The 21,876-nt window shown below is 37.4% G+C and overlaps 1 protein-coding gene across 1 annotated transcript in view; it reads right to left on the reverse strand.

The window, feature by feature from the left end:
* The window catches only part of LOC145670413 (phospholipid-transporting ATPase ABCA3-like), a 541,163-nt gene that overhangs the window by 358,978 nt on the left and 160,309 nt on the right, over window positions 1–21,876 (reverse strand). The window contains exon 13 of the mRNA XM_081739072.1: window positions 3,294–3,543. Within this exon, the coding sequence (XP_081595198.1) occupies window positions 3,294–3,543 (250 nt within the window). The remainder of the gene's footprint in view (window positions 1–3,293; window positions 3,544–21,876) is intronic.

The following is a 21,876-nucleotide window of genomic DNA, read 5'->3' on the forward strand; positions in this document are numbered from 1 at the left end:
TAAACGAACGGAACATCTTTTCTCAATAAATAATGTTTCTTTCTATCACATAAGTGTAAAATTTTCTTATTTGAATTGTTCCCTCCTGGCCACAGCTTTTATTTTCTCTTGAAAGTGATGCGGTTTTGAGAACTTGACTCTACCTATCCTCATTTGCTGCACTGTTATATAAAAGGATATTTATGGACTTGTATTATTTGACAAGTACCTTTGAGCTACATCTGCAACTTAATTTTGAGTTGAATTACTTATCGTCTTGTGAATGATATTTTCATTCATTTTCAAGCTGTTAATGCTGGTGGTGGAGTACCATCCCTATAGATTGAAATCTCAAGGGTTAAGAAGTTAATGAAGGTTGACACATTTATGGCTCTTTACATAATAGAAACCCGTCATGTTACATGGTAGAGATGCATCAAGTTTTGATTTCTGTAGTATCCGTGTAGTAGTTAATGAGAAAAAAGAAGTTGGTTATATTTATTGTTTTGGTAATATATAATTTAGTCCTATTTATTTTTATATTGCGTTATTTCGCTGAGGACAATCTGGCTGTGTCTGATTTATTTGATTATTTAGGTGTTACTGATTTTTTTTAACCCATTATAACGTCATCTCGTGGCTGCATACATTTTGTGCGACAGTGTTTCGGCAAAATTAAAAGGCAATTGCAATTGCAATTCACAATCGCTTTTAAGTATTGAAACTCCTTCGTATTTAAGGTCAGAGAAGAGTGGTTCTTCAGTAGACATAGCTGTAGCAAGAAGCCAAGATAATATTGGCATTTTAAGTCACATTCTCGGACCAGAGCCGTTTTATGGTCTCATGGGAGATTATACTGTCCGGTATATAGTTCAGTTCTAAGTTTTGACACAAGTGAACAATTAGGATGATTTGAAAAAAAATGATACTGAGTTCGCTTCTTAAGAGGTCAGCGATTTATTGGTTTGATACTACCTCTAAGCAAGCAGATTTTAATAAGTTGACGTATGATCAGTTCAAACAGAAGTTGATAGCCGCAATCAAGGATTCGTTGGTGCTTCAATTGACAAAGAAGGAAATCCGTACACTAGAACTAAATGAGGGAGTAAGTATTTTATCCAGTGATGTGCCGTAAACTATAATTTTATGTCTACGCGATTGTCTACTGTAATCTATACGTAATCTACATTACACCTTTTCCCGTGTAGACTATGTAGACAACCACTATCAAATGTAAGGAACAATTTCGTTGCACGTTTGTTCATATTTCCTCATTCAGTTGTTTCGCTTCGGTGCAGCGAGCATTTTTGCCGATCCCAAAGGTTTCAACATTCTTGCCAATTTGATGTCGAGAACAGAACCCAAACAACCCCCTGCGGGGCTTCTAACCCGTTCCTACTACTACTACTACTACTACATTTGCTGTGGATCTATATAGTACAAGGGCAAACTTATTTTAATGAAAATTTTTAAAAAATGATCGTTAAATCACTTTTTGAATATTATTTTTAATCTTATTTTAACGAAAGAAGTGTTATAAAATTTTTTAAAAGTAGTAAAGATAACTGTCCGTAGGCAGGATTTGAACCCACGCCAAAAGAATTTTCTTTACTAGCATGTTGCGCTAGCCCACTCGCTTACCAGAGCCGACACCATTTGCCGTTTACTTTGTGCTATATGTAGATCATGTCTTGTGATATCGTATTTGTAGCGACCAATCAGATCAGAGGATATCTGAAACGTTTGGGATCCGCAAATATGCGTGCAGTGAAAGGTTAGGGAAATGAGTAACATATAAAAAGTAGAGGGAATTATCTAATCTGTATGTTAACTCTGCTCTGCACATACCACTTCCTTAGATTTTCCACTTCGAGCACTACTTTTATAATGAAATTTAGAAAACTAATTCTCACCTGTGAGCTTTCAGTCTTGAATATGCTGTATTTGCCAATTTTTTCTTGCATATTTTACAAAATGCATAATATTTTTCATTTTCCTTCATCAAGACGAAACTAGGCATTCGAAAGTTACTATTCGCTGGTCTAGGCATTTTATTTTGCACGCAATTTCGCAAGGTAACGACAAAATAATGCTCCTTTATTGTCCACGACGCCATATTAAATTACGTGTTGTTGACACATTCTACATAGTCTACGTTGTTTACATTGTCTACGCATAGTTGACACGTAAACGTAAACTATCGTTTTTTACGCGTAGACGCACATCTCTGATCTTATCTTATGTATATGCTAAGCGGAATTTAAATTTGCGTAGTGAAAAGGACGCGCCAATGCAAAAGCATGTCATGTTACACCATACATGAGTGAAATACCTTCAAAAGTAAAAAATAACATTATAAATAATGATTTTTTTAAAAAAAACTCCTACAGTGTATATACAGGGTGTTACAAAAATATCACAATATTTTTGGAATAGATTCCAATCATTAAAATAAGGAAAAAGCTCGTATGGGCCTGTGGACGGAAGTGCATAGTTTCGTAATTATAAAGTGCCGAAAACGTGAAAACCTCCTGTACTTGCTAGGGATGGGCAAAACCGGTTTTTATAAAAACCGAAAACCGGTTTCTATAAAAAGCGCAACCCGAAAAACCGACATTTCGGTTTTCTCCAAAACCGGTTCGGTTTTCACCGAAACCGGTTCGGTTTTCACCGAAACTGGTTTTGGTGTAAACTTTTCGAAAACACACAAAACTATTTCTGTGGAAATGGATTCGGTTTCCGGAGAACAACGAAACAGCATTCTGGTCAAAAATAGAACAAATTTTGAAAAAAAAACGGAATCGGTTTTGAAGAAAACCGAAACCGGATCAGGTGAAAAACCGAACCGGTTTTGGAGAAAACCGATAACCGGTTTCGAAGAAAACCGAACCGGTTTTTGAATAAAACCGAACCGTTTTTTTGAAAATTTTTAAAAACCGGTTTTTGTGCCCACCACTAGTGTACAGTAACTTTTAGAGATGCTGTTTGGTAGTATTTGATCACGTTTCACCTACCTCTCTAAAAATTGGTGTGCAAGTACTGAAGCATTCCTAAACGTGGATATTTGGATAGTTCACATACCAGTTCCTCAGTGCTGTCTTGACCCGACTACGATAGGTCCCATAGTAATGGAATTATGAACTTTTAAATTTCATTTCTTTCAGATTTTCTTCACCCTATAACTCCGAAACTATCCACTTTTGAGCACAGGTTCATATGAACTTTTTTTTTCTTATTTTGATATCGGGAATCCATTTCCAAAATGCAAGGACTGCTATACTAATAGTATAAATTCAAAATTTAAATATTCTTACTTTACAAAAATATCCTCCACTGTTGAAACAGAAATTCCAAGGTGGTCATAGACAAGATTTTCTTGATTAGCCTCCAAATACTCCAGAAGCACTGGGAATTTACTCGTATCCTCAATCGGAATCACGTATTGAATATGAGATTCCGTTTCTTCTTTAATGGCTACCTCAGGATAAATGCTCTCAATTACACCTGTTATTTTTTCAATATTGGTTTCTTCTGTTCGCTTGAAAGTAAATACATAACCAGCTCCTATTGAAGTAAAGAAAAATATAGTAAGTCCGTTTAGGTTGTTATTGGCATGTTGGAAAAGGGGGTTGTTATTGTAATATGTATTGAGAAAGAAAATCACTAGTTGAATATACATTGGACATTTTTAAGAAACTAGTTTGTGTCACTCTTTAACCTATCCAAAAATGTCCTGAAGTATCCTGAAGTAAAAATGTAAGGTAGCAACCAAAACGAGGTTAATACAGAGGTTGATTCATTTATACTGAGCTGAATTTGTATGTGCGATTTACTTAGGAAATGCCCTGTTTCCATCACTGGTTGTGTTTAATCTGCAGGCCATCTTTACGACTGTTTCCCGACATTAAAGTTTCCATTGTAGGAGACTACGTTGCAGCTCGACCATGGCTGTTGCATACCACTTCTCCTTGCAGACTTTCCACAGCCCGAAGAGGCGTGGACTCGACGATGCGACAAGCGCCGCTCGGGAGTCCGAAGGCACACTAGTCCATTGGGCTGGCATCTGGACTCTTGACAGAGGAGATAATTGGCGAAATTCAGTTTAGTGTTCCATACCGTGATAGAATTCCTGTAGTTCATTTTCCATTTAGCCACATGACATGGTTAATGGGCATGCACACTGGTCTTGAGAATGATCGTAAGGCGTAAATCCCTGTAAATTGCGCGGTTCATTTTCTGGCTATGGCACGGTGTGTAGGGATTTTCGGAGGTTGCTATACACTGAACCATACGAAATAGCGGCTGGATCCTCCTCATGAAACGTCTGTTTGTAGCTGCTCGCATCGGTGTGGTGGGCACAGGACTCTGTACCGCATATATCAGTACAGTACAATTTACAGTGGGACGGTCTACACGAAACTTACGCAGTTGACCCATTTCTACGATGCGTTACGTTGTAAACTTAGCGTCATAAAGGCTCACAATGAACTCTCCTAGACTATGTTCAGTTTTGGCGGCATCAGACTACTCTCGATCACACTGCTCTACTACGTGACTAACGAGAAGCTGTTGCTTGCCTCGTGGCAATATCATCACGGTGATGGGTTACGTATGCGCGGTATAGTTTGGCATTGACTTCTTTCAATAAAAATGAATCAACCTCTGTAGAACTGCCTTAAGTGTCTTTAAAATCTACCTGAAGTCCTGATTTGATGTGAACGCCTGAGTTTAATAAATCACCATGGTATTTGTATTCCAAGAAGAAACCCAGATATCAACAAAATTTTCAAAATTTTGTGATGAATTTTGACTCTTTTCTTCGGAAAGGCCTCCTGCCAGTAAATGCTAACTTTAGTTTCATTGTCGAGTCTCTGCAGAACAAACTAAATATTTTTACTGGATGTAGCAGTGCATTATTCGCGAAGGTATGCTATTACGTAGAGAATGAGCAGTGTGTAAGTGATACGTGCAGTAAATTCGAAATTGTTGAATCCATCCTTCTAGCTGGCAGTGGCTTTATAAAATATTAATGCGAAAACAGCGGAAATATATCGAAGACTGCTATTAAATTGTTGATACTGGAGACACCATTGAGGGTGTAGTGAATCTCCAGTTCCAACTCTATGTGCAACAAGTTAATTTTGCAAAATTACAGTAATACACTGTATCTCAAGCAGGCTGCCCCTAGGCAATTTGTGGTTCCCGTTTCTCCAGAAACGACAAATCTTAAAAGACACGATTTTAAGTATGTTACACCATCATGAACAAGAAAGGGAAGGGAAAATGCACTCGCAATCACAAAGGCCTAAACACTACAAATACAATCTCGTTGTGTCTGTGCTTTTATCTTTAAATAATAATTGATTATGTTAAGGAAAGATAAAGAAAACAAGCGTGCAGAGGAAAGATGGTAATCCTTTTTGTAGAATTCAATATCGAGGTTCAATCTCGATATATCAGTTTATAGTTCCTGTGCAACTACCTCTTTTATCTTCATTTTTTAAGTTTCATTCTACATATGTTAAAAAATTGATTTAAAAAAATTGTCTCCAACTTCAATGATAATGGACTTACTTGTGACAAAACAAGACTAGTTTTCGTATCCAAACTGTGATAACTAACTAAATGGAGCAGCTGTTCGCTGCTGTTCGAGAATTGAATTCTTGTATTTCAGAACAATCAAGCAATTCATATTTCGTGTGCTCCGATGAAAGCCGAAGGATCACGGTCAAGGAGCCACGATCGGGTTGGTTTCTCTTCAAGGCGGCCTCTCAGGGCACAGCATGGGAAAGGCACAAGCACAGCACGTCATGTGAGAATTAAAAAAAGACAATAAAATGAATTTTCAGTCAAGAACTTTATGAACCACGGTACGGACGGAACAGAGCACGGGAACGACTAGGTTGTAGATAAAGGTCTTTTAGTTTTCTTCAATAAAAAAACGTTTTTTCATGTTTTTTTCAAATGTCTGTTTTTTCTTGTAACTATTATTTATTCATTTATGTTGCAGACAAGTGAAATAATCAGCAGAACTTGAGTCCAAGCCCTCGTAACTTAGAAACCTTTTGTTTCTTTATATCTATATGAGCAAAACTTGTGATTATTGTACCGTGATGGACAGAAGTCTTCGATCAGGTAATGCCGACTGCTTTGAAACAAATGCAGAGTATGAGAATTACATCTGCCATATCTGTACTTTGGTGTAGAGAAGAAACAAACTTGTGAACCGAAAATTTAAAAACAACCCAAGTTATTAATATGAACTTTGCCGCATATTATTAACTTATCATTAAAAAAATACGGAAGACGTTTTGAAACGAAAAAAAAAATACGTATAACTTTGCAAGCGAAGGCAAAGAAATCTAACATAACCACACTTAAGAGTAACTATTTACCGCGTAACGATTGTGGTTCAGTGGTCCACGCGCACGACCAGTAATCTGGAGGTTATCGGATCGAATCCACGTAGAAAAAGTACTTTTTTCTTTAGAACTTTCGATGGCGATTAATCGGCGATGACACACGTTTTATTACATTCAGATATTTGAATACTCGGATGTTTCAATATTTGAACTATCAAATCTTGAGGAATAATAATAAACTAATAATAATTATTATTATCACGTAGAAGATTAAAATCTAGGGAGCGCGGTGGCTCAGTGATAGAGCGTTTACCTCCGGTGCTTGGGGTCCCTGGTTTGATCCCAACTCGCGCCGTCTGGACTTTGTGGTGGGCAAAAACCGTACTCGAGGGTTTTCTCGGGTTCTCCCGTTACCCTCCATTTTCTTCATTCCACCATTTCATTCATCTCTCATCATCACCGTCTCTTTTAGCCTAACCGGCATAACCGTGGGACGTAAAACTAAAGATTTCATTTCATTTTCATTAAAGGCTAGAAGCTTATTATCGCTCAGGTCATTACAAGCGGAAACGTGATATTTGGAAAGAATATTTCGGTTTTGTCTAATATTGCTCACAAGAGGAACTTCTTTTTGTTTCTGAAACAAAACATTTAATTTTTTTATATTCGAGACGGGACAAGGCTAACTCAAATTATCGTCTCGCTTTGGAGACGAAAGTCAAAACAAGGCAAAAATTATCCTAAATATTTCTCGTGCTATCCCGATTATCGAAATATTGTATGTCCATTCTTTAAATATCAATTGGTCTATAGACTGAATCTTATGCGCTATTTTGTTACTTTCTATTTCAGAGCTCATTGAATTATGGTCTGTGTAGGTAATTTTGTAGCAAAGCTTTTATAAGTATCTCTGCATATCCTAAAAGTTCGTTTGTTATAAGCCTTACCGTTCAGTGATATTCAGTTAGTTTTATTACAGTTATTTTCCTTAAAACATGCAATAGAATACTTTAAATATGAAACTTTAGTAGAACGCTTTAGTTTAAAATCTGGCTAGTTGCCGAGGTGTGTCTTGGGGGTACGGATGCCCCTCCCCGAAAACCCTATTTTAAGCAAGTTTTTTTAAATTCTACGGCAACTTTAAAGCTTTTAGTACTATTATTATTATTATTATTATTATTATTATTATTATTATTATTATTATTATTATTATTATTATTGAAGTGTTGGGAATTTCACGGTTCACCCTGTTCCATCCAGCTCCAGCCTAGTGGGCTTTGTGCTGGACAAACACCGTGTGTGTGTAGGTTTTCTCTGCGTTCCGCTTCTTCCCACTTTCTTTATTCCAATATTTCTTTCATTCTCACCATCGACGTTTACTGTAGCTTAGCTTGCATAACCATACCATACCAATTTTCCTAGGGCTCTTGTGAGTTCAGTAGCCGTACTTTCTACATGAAATTTCCCTGGAAACTTTACGTTTAATATTTAACTATTTGTAGGGACGTACGCAGAGGTTATATCCTGCTAGTACGGACATTTCTGCACAATTTCGACTATTTTGTAACTTTTGCCTAATGTTAGGGGCGATTTTACAGATTTCAATACAATCTGCCCTCATGTGCAATTTGTCTTTTGTATTATTATTATTGTTATTATTATTAGAACTGAATACTTAAGACCTCAACATTACGTTCTATTCGAATGCAAATGCAAATAAGCATAATGAAGTTGATAGGTAAAAGAAAAAGAAACTTTTTGCACTCTGTATAAGGATGAATTGACTTATAAAAGATACTTTGGAAGGATTAGTGTCTGGAGGAAAACGAGGGGGGAAAGAAAGTATCAGCTCCTGGACAATATGAAATTCGAACCTTCGGATGCCTTAACAGAAACTAAGTAAGATCTGTCTGCATAGGAACGCCCTTTCTTTGGGTAAAAGGCTATGGATTATGTATGCGTTATATTAATATTTTAACAAAATATGCATACAAATATAAAAAACAATAATACCTGTTTAGAAATTTTGGTTTAACAGATATACGGAACGTATTGGAAATGGGAAACGAAAATATTATTATCTGTAGCAAGAGTGTAAGAGCTTAGAAATAATTACACAATGAAACAAATACGTTTCACATACATTTATGATCCATACTTTATATATTCATGAATTGTTTGCTAAACACGCTAAGTTTTCAGAGCTTACGAATGGAGATTCTAGACTGTAATGTCATGCTTCAGTATTTTCCCTGTGAACGAAGTCGTTGCAACTCTAACTTGTAAGAACGAGAAAAATTGACTATTTTTCATATTAATATACGTCAGAAATATCAACATTGTAATCGATAAAAAATTTCTTAAATTCCTTACAGGGCACCGACCTGCGGACCCCTATGTTACGAAACGAATGCTGAAGCCACTACTTTAAGCCTACTGTGTTAAGTAAGAGCCAAGAAACACTCGTCTATGTAGCAAATTGCACACCTTTAGGATTCCAATATTTTATTTAATGATGAAACACTGATTTTGGTCATGATAAAATACTGTAGTCCAGAGAATTCAAATGTAAATTTAAAAAGACTTACAAACACGCAAGTACATGAAGGAGAAAGTGGTCTTAAGAGTAATTCGAATCTTTAACCTGTAGCTTCAGACCACTCTTTTTTCTGATTAACCGAAAGTATCTCCATAGCTTATGTCTATTATATTCGGTTATTCTCGTTTTACAGTTATTTCCATTAACTTTGAACGACAGGGACACGAATACAGATACAGCGAGGACATTTAATATTCCAGGGGCTCTCCCATCAGAAATCCAAACTCAGATGCTGCCTACTAAACTATCTGATGGGTGGGGTACTTGGTTCGTTCTCAGGACAAGTAAGCTTGAGACGGACAACACCGTGCTCGTGGGTTTTCTCGGGACACTCCCACTTTCTCTTTCCAGCAATTCGTACATCATAATTCACTTGGTTTATCACAGTCTTCCTCAAACAAACAGGCAAATCGTGGGACATTAAATGTAAAGATTACATTTTCAAGCTGTTAACCAAAACCAATCCGAACCGAAAAACAGTTATATTTTCCATTGCTCATTAACGTATTTTCACAAAAATATATAGAAAAACACGGGGAATCGTAATTCCATTCGAAAGTGAAACAGCCGACTCATATTACCTTACCTAAAACGAAACCATTACATATCGTTTGGAACTTTCCAAAATATATACGGATATTCTGAAAAGTGCCAGTGTAGTGTCTGTTTTCAAACTGAACCAAATTACGGTTCGTTTTCTGAAGCAAACGGACACATTCTGTTTCAAGCTTAAAATTAACTCAAACCAGTTAACCGAGTCGAGAGTCAATGAAAACTTGACCCACGATCCACCGTGACCCACTCTGACCCACAACCCATCATGAACCACTGACCCACCAAAACATATCGTCATTAACTCTGACACATGATGCATGACCTCTTCTCTACCGACTAAAGAGTTTACACTTATAATAAAACCAGGTTGGGAAATTCTAACTAATCGGATTTTGAATTTCTATGGTCAATCGCTCAAGCATCGCTCTGTTAAAATAACAATGGATCTGATTTTTACGGTATAAAATAGTAAAGTGTTTGTCGTGGATAAAATTCGATGAAGTTCAATTCTCATGGTGTAATTATTTCCTTGTTGAATTATCGATACTTTTCAGCGGAAAACGGATGAAATTTTTAAAGTCAAAAATCAAGGTAAGTAGACCACCGTACAGAAGCTTACAGTACAAATTTTATGTCTATTTTCCTAACAACTTTATGGGTTGATTGCCCTGTGCTCTAAGCGCTCCATATTATAAATAAACTTTAGCAATTATTATACAGTGCGTCCCACTAGCTTTCGAACCCGAAAAAACGTTATAATTTCCGAACAAATATACATAGGAAAATGAAATTCACAATACACGTACCTTGTTTAATGCTGAATACATGACCGTCACAGCAGGGGCTGAAAGTGTCCTCCCTGGACGTCAAGACATGTTTGTACACGGCGTTCCATATTGTGAAAAGTCCGATGTAGAGTCTCCGGTGTGATCTCATGAATCGCATTCTCAATGTTGTTTCACAACTCTTGCAGTGATCGTGGGTTGTTTCTGTAGACACAACCTTTAAGAAAACCCCATAAGAAGAAATCAGGTGGTGGCAAATCCGGGGATCCTGGTGGCCACAATCCTTTGGAGATTATCCTGTCACCAAAAAAGGACTCAATTTCTGCCATGACCACGTTGGAAGTATGGCATGTTGCTCCGTCTTGTTGGAAATAACCGCGACGCAGTTCTTGATCGTCCAGCTGATTCGCAAATTCACTGAAGATGTGTAAGTAAACTTGTGTATTTACTGTATCTTCAAAGAAGATGGGTCCAATGATACGCTGTCGGGAAATTGAACACCAAACTCCCACCTTCAAGGGATGAAGTGGAATCTCATGGTACACATGCGGATTTTCGGCGGAGTTTACATAACCGGAGAGATGGAACCAAGCTTCATCTGTGAACCAAATATAGTCCAGGATTCCTGGATTGTCATGCAGCAAAGCTTGCAACCAACGACAATACATCACGCGCTTTTCCAAATCTGTAGTCTTCAACTCCTGGACGAGTGTAACGCGATATGGAAACAGCTTGGCTCTTTCGGCGGCTCTTTGTACAGTTGACTTTGCCATTACTACCTCGTGATAATCGACGCAGCTCTTCTTAGGGGAGTGCAAAAGACGTTGCCGCACATTCTGTACTGTCTCCTCGGACATCTGTGGACGCGCGCCTCCATGTCCCGTAAGCAACGTTCCTGTTGTTTCGAACTTGTTCACCAAATGATATATTGATGATTTCGATGGTCCTTTACGGCATCCAAATTTACGGCAAAATTCACGTTGAACGGTCTGATACGACCCCGATATCCAATATTTTTTAACGATGGACACGCATTCCTGTACCGTGTACAGAACCATCCTCGCGATGCAGCGACTCGAGTCACACTAACGCACGTGCACCACGCCAAGCAGCACTTTCCCTGGCGCCACCTATCGTCTTTGTTTTGATGTGTGACCTTCTGTTCAACCCTTTCTCGTGTTTAGCATGAACCAAGGTACGTGTATTGTGAATTTCATTTTCTTATGTACATTTGTTCGGAAATTATAACGTTTTTTTTTTTCGGGTTCCAAAGCTAGTGGGACGCACTGTAGTAGAAAGCGCATGGCAAGCATATATTGATATACGATACGAAGCACTGTATTCTTTGTTTCTCAACTACGAGTAATATCGATCGTTTTCGATTATTTTTACTAACTAACCCACTACCAATTTACCATATATAGAAGGTGCCGCCCCTTCCCATAAATGAGTAGTTTAAAATATGCTAGAAGACGTTCTGTTCATTTTCAACAAAGAGTTAATATACTGAATTTCAGCTCCGTAAGTTGAACGGCTTGTGAAATATTAATTTTTTTCCGCGAAATTCGTATTCCTACTATATCTTAGGAAATTATTATAATGAAAGCAATATTGTAACATCCCAGTTTGGATTAAGGCCTAGCTATGTACCAAACTTCATTAGATTTGACTGCTATTTGGCCGTGATGATTAGGCACACATAGTTGCATTCATATTTATATAATAATTTATATATTACACTGATTGAAAAATGTATTTTTTCCAGTATTTAGCTCCTCTAAAAACTCAAAGGTTGTGTGTCTCGAAAGTCAAGTTGTAGTGTAAGTCATATTGCTTTTATTACAATTACAAATATCAATATCTAAAAATGCCTCAAGTTTTATTTTTTCACTTAGAGATACTCATTTCAGTTAAATAAACAGAACCAAATGTAAAAGGGAAATGGAGGCCTTGAAAGTAAAACGTAGACAAATTGACCAGTTTTCAGAAGCATATTTTTAAATCACGCTCGACCCTAGTCATAGGAGCTAAATACGCGGTTCTGGTTTGTTGGAGTTTCAGTTTCTCGCCATGTACCATAAATATAGCAGAAATCAAATGGCTGTTACTGTTGGTTTTCGTGGCCGAGCGTACTAGCGCAATGAACTAGTAATTATAACTGCTTTTGGTGTGGGTTCAAACCCGGGTCAAGGATGTTTTATTTTTATAAAAAATAATACTCAAAAAGTTATTTACTTACCTTACATGTGCAGTTTTGCTATACGATTCCACTGTATAAGTAGTAGTAGTAGTAGTAATAGGAATGGTTTAGAAGCCCCGCGGCGTTCGTTTTGTTCCACCTTGACTGCCATGTTATAAATTTAACCTCAACTGCTGCTTCAATGTTCTTCTTCAATTCCAACAATGTGACAATTTTCTTCTTTTACTCTGTAATACACAATACATACACCAGAGGGTTTGGACAATCGCAAGCTGCAACCAATCAGAAACGTGTTTTAGTTTTGTATGGCTAGGGTCGAGGGTGAAGAGAAATATGCTGTTCAGAAGATGCTGTCTACAATGCAGTAAGCGGAATTAGTCGGTGGGTCAGAGTGGATCATGGTGGGTAGTGGTTAGGTGGGTACGGTGGGTAGGTCACAGTGGGTCATGATGGGTGGTGTGTCAAGGTGGGTCACGGTGGGCGGTGGGTAGCAGTGGGTCACATGCTGTTTACTGTGACCCACTCAGAAAACTCAACTCACTTGACCTACCGATCCACTCCAACTATGGTGGAATACGTCTAGTACCTAGATAGTAGTTGATGTTACTATTGTCTCGTGAAATCAACTGCCATTATGTAGTTCAAATTTAAGATAAAACCCTTATAGTCCGCTCTTTCCGCCAATATATATATATATATATAAAGAGAGAGAGTGTGTTAATGAACTAGACCGACAAACTCTAAGAGGTGATTCCTTACAACAAAATAAATCAAAAAGTTCTTTTGGACCTCTGGGAAAATTGCATAGTTTCAGAGCTATGGCTCTCCAAAATCGCGAAAAACAATTCTTAAGAGGCCCTATTTCGAATTCGAGAAATCGTGGAGTGGTGGTTCTTATCAACGTAAAGGAAGTCATGTCTACACAATCCAGAAATGCATATTTCATTAATGTTCAATGGGTTTGATGAATATTCCCTGCAGGGTGAAATTCCCAGAGTTGTCATCAACCAATTTTGAGATATGCTCTGATTTTATGATTTGTCCAAAGTAGGCAAACGATATGCCTTGGCAGCCGTAACACAGAATCCTTTGGCGCGAAGTCAGAAGTGTTAAGAATCGCCAACAGCACGGTCTCTCGTACTCGGAAAAAAAAAAGCATGCTGCGATTTTCTTCTTTCATGCTTACAAGCGAGGAAAAAGTTAAATATAACGCGACGAAATACATCGCATCACACGTTATTGCGAACACAAAAAGCATGGAGCTGCAGGTTCCTAACACTTCCGAATTCCCTCCGAAGCACTGGATGTCGATTGTTGTCAAGTCTAACCTCCTGCCTACTTTGAAATAAAGGTATATCTGAAAACTCTATTGAGAGGATTTTTGAGAATTATACCCTGCACGGAATACTTTATATACGCATTGAAAATTGATGTAATAAGCATTTCTGCATTGTGCATTCGTGACTTCCTTTACACTGATAAGGACCACCATCAACAGTTACTGCAATTCGAAATAGTACCTTTTGAAATTTAGCTATTTCGCGATTTTAAACAGCTCTAGCTCTGAAACTATGCACTTTTCACCATAGGTTCATACGAACTTTTTCTTTTACTTTGGACAATCACTTTTTACAATTTGTCGATATAGTTCATTAGCACCCTAGATAGTTCATTAGATAGATAGATAGATAGATAGACAGATAGATAGATAGATAGATAGATAGATAGATAGATAGATAGATAGATAGATAGATAGATAGATAGATAGATAGATAGATAGATAGATAGATAGATAGATAGATATGGTGTTTCAAAACATTGCGGGGTGTCCCGACATAACCCACGAGCACGATGTTGTTCATCTCATGCTTACTTGAATTGGGAAAGAATTTACTTATCTTGATTTTGGACTTTAAAAATTTCATCCGTTTTTCCATTCAAAAGTATCGATAATTTAACAAGAAAAAAATTATACCATGGTAATTTAATTGAAATTCATCGTAATTTTACCCATGAAAAACACTTTACCATTTTATATCATAAAGGTCAGACCCATCGTTATTGTAACAGAGCGGTTCCTGAGCCACTGACAGTAGAAATTCAAACCCCGATTAGTTAGAATTTCACAAGCTGGTTTTATTATAAGTTTAAACTCTTTAGTGGGTAGAGAAGATACCGTGGAACAAGTGTCAGAGTTGATGACAATGTGTTTTGGTCGGTTAGTGGTGGGTCAGACTGGGTCACGGTGATTGGAGGGTCATGGGTCAAAGTGGCACACGGTAGGTGTGGATCATAATAGGTCGTGGGTCAGAGTGGGCCAGAAAGTGGTGGGTCAGTTGGTCGGGAATCACGGTGGGCATGGGATCAGTGGGGCGTGGGTCTAGTTTTTATTCACCCACGACTCGGTTCACTGGTTTGGGTTCGGTTCAAGCTTGAAACAGAATGTGTCGGTTTATTTCAGAAAACGAAGTGTAATTTGTTTCAGTTTTGTTTAAAAACAGACACTATATTGCCACTTTTCAGAATAGCCGTATATATTTTAAAAAAGTTCCAAACCCTATGTAATGGTTTCATTTTAGGTTAAGGTATTATGAGTCTGCTGTTTCACATTCGAATGGAATTACGATTCCCCATGTTTTTCTTCAATACAGGGTGTTTCAAAACAACACGGACAACGTTTGAGACTTGATTCCTGGCACCTAGATAAGACAAAAAGTACAGACCAACTTGGGTGCACAAGTGCTTTCTTTTGGAGATATATGCTGTCGAAATCATGAAAAATTAAAAATCCGTAGCTCCAAAACTATGGACCTACCGCAGTCCGGTCAACACTTCACTTAAGAACTAGTATGTGTCCTATTAAATATATACATGTTTCAGAATCCTTCGGTACTCCCGCAACAATTTTTATAGAGGTAGTTGGTGAGTATTTCAAATTATGTGCCCGCAGCCAAAGTCACTCTATAGAAACTGTTGCAGAAGTACCGCAGGATTTTGAAACATGGATTTTTGAATAGCACACATGTTGGCTCCTAGGGGAAGTCTTGACCCGACTTCGGAAGATATCATAGTTTTGAACCTATGGACCCTTAAAGTTCAATTTTTCATGATTTCGGCAGCCTATAACTCCGAAAGGAAGAATTTGTGCACCCAAGCTAGTCTATACTTTTTATCTTATCTTGGTGTCAGGAATCACCTCCCAAACGTTGTCCGTGTTGTTTTGAAACACCCTGTATATTTTCTGTGAGAACACGTTAATAAGCAATAGAAAATATAACTGTTTTTCGGTTCGGATTGGCAACGGTTAACAGCTTGAAAATGTAATCTTTACATTTAATGTCCCACGATTTGCCTGTTACGTTGAGGAAGACTGTGATTAAACCAAGTGAATTATGGTGCACGAATTAGTGGAATGAGAAAGTGGGAGTGTCTGAGAAAACCCACGAGCACGGTGTTGTCCGTCTCAAGCTTACTTGCCTTGGGAACGAACCAGGTACCCCACCCATCGGATAGTTAATAAACGGCATCTCAGTTTCGATTCCCGTTGGAAGAGCCTTCGGAATATAAACTGTCCTCGCTGTATCTGTATTCGTGTCCCTGTCGTTCAAAGTTAGTGGAAATAACTGTAAAACGATAATAACCGAATATAATAGACATAAGCTACGGAGATACTTTCGGCTAATCAGAAAAAAGAGTGGTCTGAAGCTGCAGGTTAAAGATTCGAATTACTCTTAAGACCACTTTCTCCTTCATGTTCTTGCGTGTTTGTAAGTCTTTTTAAATTTATATTTGAATTCTCTGGACTATAGTATTTTATCATGAACGAAATCAGTGTTTCATCGTTAATAAAATATTGGAATCCTAAAGGTGTGCAATTTGCTACATAGACGAGTGTTAGTTGACTCATACTTAACACAACAGTCTTAGAGTAGTGGTTTCAGCACTCGTTTCGTGACCTACGATTCCTTCGATTGATTCCCTGTGAGGATATTAAGTATAATTTTTGTCATTTACAATGTTGATATTTCTGACGTATATTGACATGAAAAATAGTCAATTTTTCTCGTTTTTACAAGTTAGAGTTGAAACGACTTCCTTCACAGGGGAAATACTGACAACATGTTACAGTCTACAATATCGATTCGTAATCTCTGAAAACTTAGCGTGTTTAGCAAACAATTCATGAATATATAAAGTATGAGACATAAATGTGTCTAAGCCTTATTATTTTATTATGTAATTGTTTCTAAGTTCTTCCACTCGTATAGAAATAAAAATAATATTTTCATTTGCCATTTCCAACCCGTTCCATATATGTCTTCAATCAAAATCTGTAACTAGGAACTATTCTATTTTTATATTTGTAAGCAAATCATGCTAAAATATGAATATAACGCACACATAATTCAAAGTCTTTTACCCAAAGAAAGGGCGTTACTATGTATCGTGAAGACAAATTCTAATTAGTTTCTGTTAAGCCAGTTGAAGGTTCGATTGTTGTATTGTCCAGGAGCTGACACCTTTTTCCTCCTCTTTTCCTTCCAAAGTGTCTCTTATGAAAAAAAGCAATTCATTCTTATAGAGGGTCAAAAAATTTATTTTCATTTTCGTTAACTTCAATATGCTTATTTGCATTTTAATAGGACGTAATATTGAGGTAAATTAGTAAAATGTGTAATATGTGTGCACTGAGACTAGCATTTATTTTTCTTGCGTTAATGACGTCTGCCAGTTTCGTGAAGCATTAATCATAATTCAGACACATTATGCACAGATAAAATATAGTGCATTTTCACCTCCTACATATCTTTCATGAAACCAGGTCTTAAACACAGTACATGATACCTAGGAACGGTATACAGTATACTTGATGATGGTGCATAATAATTTTTTCCACAAAATCCACAGTCGTTTTCATCCATACCTTCGATTATGTTTAAGGAGACAGTTTGAAACAAACTGCGTTTCATGATACTTAAACTTTTAGTAACGTCTAATCTTAGAGGTTTAGGTTTGCGAGAACTAACAGGAGGAAAAGATAGGAACCGTTTAACTAAGGACTCTTAAGGCGATTGACACGTGCTTTCGGTTCAGTCTGACGACACAGAAGAGGAATTGTTTCTAGCTGCTGGAGGATCATACTCATTCGACAAAAGAAATTCATGTTTCCGAAATTGTTGCGGATCAAATGGGAATATACTAGATGATGTAGCCATTCAGTAGTGTGGCATTTCTGAGCACCTTATGATTAGCATTTTGTAATTCAGTTGTGTTGGTAGATCCTAAGATAATTTTATAGCTTTTTCTGGTGATCTCTCGGAGTCCATTTATGGCAAAAATGAATAGACGCTAGAAATAAGCAATAGACCTCACGTACTGTTTCACACTCAAAGTGAAAAGGGAGAGAAGAGAGAGCGTTCTGAATCCTCTTAGTTACATTGTCCTCTTAGTTAATTACAGTGTCCGGATTCACGTTAACGTAATAAACGTGTCGAATTCACCCTTCCCTAAACGTCCAGATTCGCCCACTTTAAGCACTGTAAACTTGTGCACGCGTTGAGCAGACGCGCGTAAAGTAATAGAATTCTTAAAATATGCAACGAGTAAAGAAAGGTCTTTGCTTCCATATATGTCTTACTTAACCATTTGCTGACAACCACTGCTGTGTAAAACTTTAACATATTCCACTAAAAAGTTACATCAGATCAACAACCCTGCATGAAATTACTTGTTTCTTCTTCTTTCCCCCACCGTCGAAACTACGTATAACACTCTGCACTTCGTACTAAGCACTGAACTGTAGGAAGGCACAGTGCTTCAAACAGGCGTCACAACAAGTCTCCACGTTACACATGCGAAGAACAGTATTATCATAAGCTTAGGATGTCCGGATTCATCGACTGTCCGGAATCACCCAAACTTACTATATTATTCTTTCAAATAACACATTTCACAAGTTACTTCACTTTCAATATGTAACTTCATATCATCATTAACAATTGTCTTGTTCCGATAGGAAAATACGCCCCCTCCCCCTCGAAAAGAGCCTGGCCGTAACGAAAGGGCGTGAACCTTTCTCAGGTATTTAATCGGGTCCAATATTTCAATAAAAGAGGATAAGTCCCTGTACACAAATATTTCAGTGAAAGAATAAAAGTCACTCAAACGTTGTGAATACCAATTTATGGGCGAAACCTTTTAAGAGCCGCTATTTTGAACATTCTCATATGATTATTCTGGCTAACGAACTCATTCAAGATATTTCAACAATTAATGTTTGTGCCAAGTTTGGTCTCAATCCGCTGACAATTACGGTGGTTATGGCAATCACAAAAAGTGATATATATATATATATACCTAACTTTGCGACCTCAAATATTTCCGAAATAACAAAAAATGTAACAAATCTAATTACCTAAAACTGTAAGGGACCTATAAAATTCTGTGAACAACAAGTGCCCCTAGGGGTCCCATCATAGAGCCCCGGAAGCCAACTTGAAACTTTTAAATGGAAACCCCCTATTTTTATTGCAGATTCTTATTCTGCAATCGATAATAAAGAACTTTTAGTTGAAGCACATTTGCGTTATTCTACTAGCTGGAGCTGGAGCAAAAATAATTGAATATCATCGTACGCTTGTATGTCACCCAAGGCTAGTGATAATCTAAATACCTCGAGAAATACACTTGCAATTTAAGTACGTGTCCAATCATTTTAAAAGATCTATTCAACTAACATAAAATGAAGTTATCTTCATCTTCCCAAAAATTCCAAATAGAAATCCTCTCCATTAATGCAGATTCGGATACAGCGACCTAAAATATGCAAATTTTCGTTTAAGTATTTTTTCGTTGTCCTCCTAGATAACACATAAATCGCAAAAATAATAATATGGTTGTACCTGAGGTTGATAAATGAAAAGCTGGTTCAGAACTGTGCATGTTGTGTGATGTAGTTGCTAAGACTTGCAAACAAAGTTAGAACACCAGTTTGTGATAGTAATATTCTCCAAGAACTGATATTTTTTCTGTGAGCTTGTGGATACTATGAAAGTTGATTAACTTTAGCTCTCCGTTGGGTCATGAAGTTTCAATTAATAATCGATCATAGTGTCAAAAGAGAATTAAGTTATTCATTTTTGCCATGTTTATGTAGATACACCGGTGTATGTATGATGCATTTTGATTTGAATATAGACCATGTGATTTTAAATTGAAAGTGAACACGTAAGGTTGATCGGTGGATCTATTAAAGTTTAAAAGGACATCATTATTTTGTTGTTATGGTTATGTAGATGTGCATAATTACGATTTGATTTGAAATTGCATATAATTCCATTTGAGAAGTGGAAGTAAATATGAACTTGTAAAGTTGATCGGTAGATCTAAGAGAACAAATGGGCTCTTATAAATTTAGTGGAACAAATAACATTTGATCAGAAGACACATATGGGCCACCCCTATGTCATGTTCTGTAAATACTTATGGTTCATTGTAAATTACGGTCCAGCAACGTAGAAGCCATGATTAGATATTTGTAGCAGTAGGTATTATTACAGAGAACCTCTCAACACTCAAACTTGTATTTCTACTGTATTTCAACTGCTCTCAAAGTAAAGTTCTAACGCTCTTGATGATACAAGGATGGGCAATAACCGAAGGTCATGTGGTGAAGTAAGGGTAATATTTAACGAAAAAATTCGCGTTCCACACAATTCCATTTCGTGACCTACTGTCGAGCTTATCGTAAGACGCGTCGAGAAAACGGTAACAATAAAGGATTGTAACATTCCTGGTCGACCGAAATCGGCGACAAACAGCTTGATGTCGCACTCATTTGTTGAAAATACTCAACTTAGCATTCATAAAGCTGCGGAACAATATGTCATTAGTCCATGTCTGCGAGAAGAATGTTAAGGAAAATGAAGTTCTACCCATACAAAATTCATGTTATATAACAACTGAATGAAAATGTCTTTGATCGCCGTGTAGAATTTTGTAAAGATAAGATGAAACAAACCAATGATGATCCTACGTTTCTTACCAGCATTGTGTTCTCTGATGAAGGCATGTTCCACCTAACCGGTTACATTAACAGACGTAATAGCGGGTTTTGATTTGATAACAATCTCATTGGTCCTTTCAAACACACTCTACATCTGAAAAGTTGAATATCTGGACGGTAGTGCTAAATATACAATAATTGGGCCATTTTTATTAATAACAATTTGACTTCTGAACTGCGTGAGGAGATGCTTCGAAATCAAATAGTTCCAGCAATGAGAGGTACTGCAGAAGACAATTTTACCCACAGATGGTTTCAGCAAGATGTACACGACCGTACAACGGTGTAAATATGCGGCATTTTCTTAACACGGAATTTCCTAAATAACGGATTTGCAAGAGGGGAGATTGGGTGGCCCGCTCATTCTCTGTTCCCCTGATTTATCGCCACTATACTACTTATTCTGGGTTTATCTAAACCTCCGAGTATTTTTTCCATATCAAACAATACCAACCACTTTGGATAACCTTCGTCAAAGGGTTGTTGATGAAGTTGCACTTTTTGAACTGAACGTCACCAGCATAGGCGTGCGCAACGTAGGTGCCATGGGTGCCTTGGCACCCCATTAGACAAACTTTTTTTATGTAGTATTATTACAAATTGAGAAGAGATTACGTGTAAATTTTTTCCCGTCTGCATGTGCCGTGCGTCGTCGACGCAGCTTCGGGTGCAATGACGCTATCTTTTCTTAGGGTACGGGGGGGGACGACATTCCATATGGTGGAACTTTAGATCTGGCACCCACATTCCCAATGTCCTGTGCACGTTAGTGGTCACCAGGAATGCAGTATTTGTGTTTTACCATCCAATTCCTCACTGCCAGATCAAGAAAGGTGTGCAGTTTGAGCGTATGTTGTGAAACATCAGTTACATTTTGTTCATCTGCCAATTTTAGACAACCAAGTCGAGAGAGGCAAGGGGACTCATGATAATCAAGTTCTTCGAAGAAAGAAAAAGACGGGAAGACACTACGTGGCTGATAAAGCTGATGTGTAGTTACGCATTCCGTAACTAGGGTAACAGTAATTTTAGATAGCAGGAAACGAAGACAGGACAACGTTTTTTTATTCTCTACTTTCATGTAAAACGGAATTTCCAAAGAAGTTAGGATTGTATTAAATCCAAGTGTATCAGCCACCCCTCCCTAACAATTTAACTGAACTTTGAGAACGTATTTAACAAGCAGATGGCTTTCCTGCCTCTGGAATGTAAAAAAGAGTGTGCTAAGAATTATACTATCAAACTGATGTATGTTGAATTACAAACTGCACTCATCTTGAGCAGCTTTGACAAGGAACATAACACGCATGTGTTTATAAACAAAAAATAAT

The sequence above is a fragment of the Thermobia domestica genome, chromosome 14 (assembly GCF_964235325.1).
Source record: "Thermobia domestica chromosome 14, izTheDome1.hap1.1, whole genome shotgun sequence".
NCBI classification, from domain to species: Eukaryota; Metazoa; Arthropoda; class Insecta; order Zygentoma; family Lepismatidae; genus Thermobia; species Thermobia domestica.